This window comes from Ictalurus furcatus, chromosome 5, assembly GCF_023375685.1.
Source record: "Ictalurus furcatus strain D&B chromosome 5, Billie_1.0, whole genome shotgun sequence".
Taxonomy (NCBI): Eukaryota; Metazoa; Chordata; class Actinopteri; order Siluriformes; family Ictaluridae; genus Ictalurus; species Ictalurus furcatus.
This window is the reverse complement of record NC_071259.1, coordinates 2,775,546-2,783,045: the sequence shown is the minus strand read 5'-3', so window position 1 is coordinate 2,783,045 and position 7,500 is coordinate 2,775,546. Positions and strand designations below refer to the sequence as shown.

The window sequence follows — 7,500 nt, the reverse complement described above, 5'->3', positions numbered from 1 at the left end:
GTAAGACGCCGAGATCGAACGGACGCGGTAACTACTATTCGGCGTGTACGAAAAGAAAAGACAGAGGAGAGTCAAACCATTTTTATTCAGTTCGCACAAAATCTTAAATGTCACGGGGGGAAAAAAAATTAATAAATAAATAATAAAAAAAGTTGGAGCTGTTCCTTGCTAGCATTTTCCAAAAGTCCCAAAAGAGCAATCGTATGCAACAGCAGCCAGAGGAAAAATCACTCACAAACGGAAATTTGATAAATGATGTGTGTGTGTGAGAGAGAGAGAGAGAGAGAGAATGAGAGATAGAGAGACAGACGGACGAATCCGAATACGCCACAGAGCCTTATTTAACTTTAAAGAAGCACGAAACGGACGAAGCAAACAAACGAGCTTCACGAGCCGACGAAGGCTGAATTAATCCAACGTGAACTCGAGCACATCGGTTCTCGTTAAAGAATCCAGGGCTCACGTGTGAAGATGAGCAAAAACATCTCCTGCTGGATTTTCTGGAAACTCAAGGAAGTCATGGAAACTGAAATGCTAGAACTGAAAGCCTATACTACTTCCTGGACCATCCATCCATCCATCCATTTTCTGTACCGTTCATCCCACACAGAATTGCAGAAGAGCCTGGGGCCTATCCCTGGGAACTCGGGGAACAAGGGACGGGGTACCAAACCGTCGCAGGGCACGATCGCGCACCCATTCACACGCTCGGGACAATTTTGGTAACGCGAAACTCTAAACTTGCGAAAGACATTCTTCGCTCTCGATTTTCAAAGCGCTTTACAGTCAGAGATTTTACAGCACCGACTGGAACGACACATGATTAAAGAATAAAATAAATAAACAAATAAATAAATAAATAAAAACCCCTAATCTTATACTCTGGCTGTAAACTGGCAGCGCATTGAGGAAAATAAGAAGGGAAAAGAGTAGAAGCAGGAAGCCTTCCAAGCAAGGGCGGGAAATAAATCAGGGCTGCGATGGGAGGGAGGGAAGGAGGGAGGGAGAGTGTATCTGCTGCTACAGAAACGACAGGAGGAAGGTTTTAATCAGGATTCGGGAGGAGAGAGGAGAGGGGTGTAGTAGTACTTAAGAAATGTTCAAAGTGAATGGCGGGGGATGACAGAAAGCGCTCGGAGGAGAAAAGATAAAGAGATAAGAGGGGATTGAGGAGAGAAAAGATGTGCAAGGAGAGTAAGATAGATATATCTGAGAGAGAGAGAGAGAGAGAGAGACGAAGTAAAATAAGTAAGCAAATAAATAAATAAATAAATAAATAAATAAAAGGAGGCCACACATCCCGCAGCTCCTGGCTACGACCAACGAGTGTAAGCCAGACCTCCATCTGCTATTGATCACCAAACCTTAACCAAGAGCGATACAGTGTCGAAAGTAAGAATGAGCGGATTTCAAATCATGCCAAGAGTGTAAGCGAAAGAGCGAGAGAGAGAGAGACAGAGAGAAAGAAAGAGAGTGCGAGAGAGAGTGCGAGAGAGAGAGTGAGAGAGAGAGCGAGAGAGTGCGAGAGAGAGAATGCGAGAGAGAGAGCGCGAGAGAGACAAGGGGAGAAAGAGATTCATTCCCACATGCATTGGGTGTGTCCTGGAAGTTATAAAAAGCCATTGGCACAGCAGAGTGCTTATTATTGTGGTTTAAAAAAAGACAAAAAAAAAAGAAAGAAAGAGATAATATGTCATGTTATGCAGAAGGAAAAGATGATCAGGACCGCTTTAGGACATCCACGCTTCCAGTTTAAATTTTTTTTTTTTTTTTGGTAACGTGTTCTAATTCATCTGTGATTTTGAAAATCCTCCCAGGAAGAAAACAGTTTATGCTGCAGAAATAGTCCACACACACACACACACACACGCGTGGGTTCTTGTATGTTCTGTCTGATCTTCTGCTGCTCTATCAGGCCATAAAGACAATGCAAGCTTGTCAGAAAGCTTTTTTTTTGTCCTGGCCTACTAGATTTGACACTAACCAACAACGGCGTTCCTGATGAAATCACTCTTTCTGTTGCTTGATCTCGTGCCATCGACGTGACGTGTTTGCAATACAGGAATACTGCAGGAAAGGAGAAGAGAAGGAGAGTAGACAGCGAGAGAACGGTGGAGAGGTGAGGAGGAGAGCAGTTGAGGTCCTGTCACTTGGCATCGTTCCTCTCTCTCTCTCTCTCGCGGTCCAAAGGTAATAAATCACGTTTGGAGCCAGGAGCAATCGTCACACACACACACACACACACACACGTGGTAGCTATGCTACATCGCTAGGAATCCACCATGTTAATGAGCTGCCTGAATCACAAAGCACTGATCACACACTCACTAGGTAGCAAAGTCCTGGACAAATCTGCAGTCGAGTCGTTTGAAATCGGCGCCATTTCTAGATTATTCCTTGACAGTGGAAGGATGTTTTCCTCAGGCCTTACAGAACGACTCAGATCTCGGAATGATGACACCACACACACACACACCTCAACAGCAAAGGGAACACCAGACACTAGATATGAGAGACGGGTATAAACAAGACTCCCTAAGCAGCTCCTAATCACTGGCACCCAATCTTGTAACCCAAAAACGTAAGGGTGTACATACTTTTCCCATGTGCCTGATTGTGAAAATTACTACAAAATGTCAGTTTTATTCTTTAGAGTGTATCGACTTTATTCATGAGCGCTGTTTCAAAGAGGATCAAACGTCCGAATATGTCCAAAAAACCCCCCCAACACATTTCCATGGGGTGTACTTATTTTTTCACCTAAATCTATAACCTAAAACGCTATAAAACAAAGCACACACACACGAATACAGTATGAAGTAAATATACTAAAAGCTTGTATCCCTGAAACATGCCTGCTCAGGTCCCGAGCCCTAATAATCGCTCTGTATACGGTCTAAACAGTTTAGAGCGACGGGAGCGTTTCATCCCAACATGGCAACCTACACACAAACCGACTGGCTTTCATTACGTCTGACTGGCTGGATTATTATTTAAATCACCTCCATTTTGAAATCTATGCTAAACATGGTTCAGAAACAACCATGGGATTTCTTACAAGGATATACATATATATATATATATATATGTGTGTGCTATATATTATTATTATTATTATTATTATTATAATATATATGGTATATAGACATGATTACTCTGTATGCAAGCAAATGGTTTTCCACAATATTTTGGTGCCAACATTTGCTTGGTTCCTTCACTGCTTCACAGAAAGAGAGAGAGAGAGAGAGAGAGAGAGAGAGAGAGAGAGAGAGAGAGAGAGAGTAGATCAGAATGTATCAATACTATGCGCATTAACACTAGCGCAATGACATTAAACTGTACTGTTTGTCTACAGATTATTAATCTCGCATTATTTACACGTTATTCCATCATAAAGACGAATTATTACGCAGAAATATCACGAGATAACCGTAATACTTCCAGCGTTTCGAGCGTTTCCGCACGACGCTGCGGCGGTCAGGTGGTACAAGGCGGAGCTCTGGGAAAATTCCTCGATTACACGTCGCGATCACGAGATCTACGAGATCGTCACCGCGGTGAATACGACGCGGCTCGGGTATCTGCAGTCTTAACAAGTACCGTTCGGCGTCCTTTTAAACTGCGACGCCAAATCTGAAACTACTCTCGCGTATCTGTTTAATGTCTTTTTCTATTTGATTTATCCATATCCTTTTACACAAGCGCAGTAGTTTCTTTCACAGCCACGCGTAAACAAACCCCGCTTTCGCGAATAGTGTTCAGGATCAAAGACGTGTTTTTGAATACTTTTTCGTTATTATTATTATTATTATTAATAGTAGTAGTAGTCGTAGTGTTTGACGTGATTAATGACTATTAAAATGACTCCAATAAATAAATAAATAAATAAATCAACAGACGTTGAAGAAATCCAGACGGTGCTTGTGAAGTGCTCGCGTTTATATATCGGAACTGGACAGGATCTCAATCGTTCATAATGCACCCACACTTGGCAGTAAAACTCAACAGATTTCCACCTCTCGCTCCTTTCTGACCCGGTTCTGCTCCGCGCTCCGACCCCCTTCCCCGTTCTCTTCCTCCTTTTCTTTCGGTCTCGAGACGGAAAGGTCAAGCTATAACCACATCCTCAGTGAAGTAGAGGGCAGCGCCGTTTCTAGGTGGCTTTGGCAGACATTTAAAGAGCATACGTTACGAGTCTCTCCCGCATTCTCGGCCTCTTTCTATTCCCCTCGTGCTTTCTCTCTCGCTCTCGTGATGAAATTCAATACCGGCTCTCTGATTGTATTGTTGCTGCAACACAGGGACACGGCAGACCATTAAGAGCAATCAGAGGAGGGTTTTTTTTTTTTGTTGTTTCCCCCTGCACTCTCATTCAACATCGACATCAAAGTAAATCGGAGCCTCGTGACACTTTGTTTGAAAGTTTATGTAAATGGTATAAAAGCCTGAGTTCAAGCCGGTATCAGAATGAAACTGTTGTGGCGTTGGTTGCTATTGGATCCATTTCGCAATGTTTCTTTGATAAACACACACACACACACACACACACACAATCAATGCGTACTGTAAGTTTAAAAAAAAAAATCGGAGTAACCGTATTATCGGCAAGACGCCAGGTCATTTTCGAGCTGCGCACAGGAAGAAAAAGCAGGAGAAGGCTTTCATGGCTAGGGTGCACACCCAAATGGATTTGATTTAAGAGCTCGACACGCTAAAACCATAATAAAGCAAAAGCACAGGGGAGGAATTTGGACTGGACGGACTACATTTGGGATAAATGTTTAAAAAACACAGGCCAATGCTCTGGGTGTTATTTCTGCTCGAGATCCTATTCCCTGGCTTGGCTCGACGAGGATTTGTGTCTCTATTTGTGGGTTTTGGATGAAGAGGCGGGTTGAAGAAGAGATGGAAGAAGATTGATAGGTGTTGAGTTCACAATTTTGTCTAATGCATCACACCACTAAAATCTGACAGACGCTGAAAGGATGAACTGCTTTAATGGAACCCGGCGTGTTAGAAACAGTAAGTGGAAAATGAAATGCCTATGGTAAACACCCGCCTCTCTCTCTCTCACACTCTCACACACTCTCCCTCTCTCACACACTCTCCCTCTCTCTCACACTCTCTCTCTCTCACACTCTCCCTCTCTCACACTCTCCCTCTCACTCTCCCTCTCTCTCTCACTCTCCCTCTCACACTCTCCCTCTCTCTCTCACTCTCCCTCTCTCTCACACACTCTCCCTCTCTCTCTCTCACTCTCACACTCTCCCTCTCTCACACTCTCTCTCTCTCTCTCACTCTCTCTCTCACACTCTCTCTCTCTCTCTCCCACACACTCTCCCTCTCTCTCTCACACACACACTCTCCCTCTCTCTCTCTTTCTCTCACACACATACTCTCCCTCTCTCTCTCACACACACACTCTCCCTCTCTCTCTCTCCCTGTCTCTCTCCCTCTCTCTTTCACACTCTCTCTCTCACACTCTCCCTCCCTCTCTCTCTCTCTCTCTCCCTCTCTCTCCCTCATTCTCTCTCTCTCTCTCTCTCTCTCTCTCTCTCAGTTTTCATGTGCTTTATTGGCATGACAAACAACTGTACATTTGTATTGCCAAAGCAAGTACAAAGGAAGGGTAGTGTAAAAACAAAACAAACAAATAAATAAATAAATAAGAAACAAAATAAAAGCAAGCGGAATAAAATACTAATAGATTAAATAAAATTTGTTTAAAAAAAATAGTGTACAATTTGAGAACAAAAGAAATTCACTATACACAGAATAAGTGGAAAAAGAAGGATAAAATGTGTAAAATTACAGGATAAAAAACTGCATTTACTAATAAAGGTAAGAAAGCACAATCTCTCTCTCTCCCTCCCTCTCTCTCCCTCTCTCTCTCTTTATCTCCAGCTATTTTCTATTTTATTAGTCACCTCAACTCACCGCCTGCCATGTCAATTCTTTTTTTTTTTCGCAAATTTTTCGATGTGTTTCCCATGGAAAGCTGGCGAATCAACACATCCTCACGTCCATCCGTACCACAATCCACACACAGAAATATGTCCCTTGTTAAACCGAATAAATGTTCCGTTTCAGAAAACCCCCCCGGACGCCGGCCAGCTCTGCTTTTTCTTTTGGCAAAGCGCGTGTTGTGTTTTAGGGTTCTTAAAGAAGGGCATGCGCTGGGAAACGATGGAAACTGAAATAGATCTCCATGGTTAGAATAGGCAGGGTGGACCCGTGTGAACCCCTTGCACTTAGGCAGTGTGCCTCTTTTCTTTTCACTCACTGACACAAAACTACTAAGGCAGGGGGAAAAAAAAAAAAAATTCTGAGATGTGTGGAAACGTAATAAAGAAGGGGTTTTATTTATTTATTTATTTATTTATTTATTTTTAAGCTGAGTTGGAAATAAACCCTTCTTATGGCTTTTTTTTTTTTTTTTTTTTTTAAATTTTATGAGCTGTCCCAGTGAGTTTACACCCAATTATGTTAATGTTGTTTATGAATGAATAACATGATGTTTGCTTTAGCCGTCATAGACGCTTTATACTGTAGGTCTGCCATCAAATGATGCTGCGAATGTAAAGAAACTCCCAAGAATGCCATTAAACTGGTCTAAACGTGAGCAGACACACGACGTTTGCTATTCTGGATGCTTCAGAACATCATCCCCAACCCTGAGTTCCTTCTGCAGGAGGTTCTTTGTAGATCAGTCACAAAACAAAGGTCTTTCTCAGTCGAATGTACTATAATGACTGCTTGGAAAGTGATGAGATCAGTGATGTCCTCTTACCAGTTGGTGTGTTAGCATGATTCTGATCAGTGGCTCTGACGACAGGTTGACCGAGAGGGCAGGAGAGGGCTCCACCTTTAGGGAGATCAGATAGCTGGCCACCTGGATCTTATGGTCCTTAAATTCCACCGCCTCGTCGATCCTGGGGGAATCGGGATGAGAAGTCAGTTCAGAAACACGTCCGAAGAACCGCTAATTACCGATAACGATGACGAGCGGAGACGTTGATGTTTTAGACATCGGGTTAACCTTATTCTCAGAGTTTAGAGTGGGGTGCGGATGACTTTAGTACTTCAGAGCGTGCCACTAAAAGATCTGGTGTCTAGTACGAGTAGATGTCAGTGAAGGAGTTTGTGTATAGAGGAGGAGAAGTCTTCTTGTAAAGCCTATCTGCAAGACCTGAGTGCTCCATAGGCTTAGTGAAATATTTGTAGCCTGAGAGAGAGCGAAAGACAGAGAGAGAAAGTTAGAGAGAGAGAGAGCGAGAGAGAGGGAGACTAGTCGCTATGTAGATTGATAGATTAGACATTTAATGTTCACATTTAACAGAGTATAGTTTTGATTCCTGGTGTCGATGGTGAATCTCTGTGCCTGAGGATGACACTGGTTTGTTCAGAGGACCAGAGAGAGAGAGAGAGAGAGAGAGAGAGAGAGAGAGAGAGAGACACCGAGACCTTCATCCATAAATATCATTCCTTGCATGCACACAC

At 43.0% G+C, this 7,500-nt stretch overlaps 1 protein-coding gene across 3 annotated transcripts in view; it reads right to left on the bottom strand.

Moving 5' to 3' along the window:
• The window catches only part of adgrd1 (adhesion G protein-coupled receptor D1), a 55,638-nt gene that overhangs the window by 24,837 nt on the left and 23,301 nt on the right, over window positions 1-7,500 (bottom strand). For all 3 annotated transcript variants that reach the window (XM_053624176.1, XM_053624177.1, XM_053624178.1), the window contains one exon: window positions 6,791-6,932. In XM_053624176.1, the coding sequence (XP_053480151.1) occupies window positions 6,791-6,932 (142 nt within the window). The remainder of the gene's footprint in view (window positions 1-6,790; window positions 6,933-7,500) is intronic.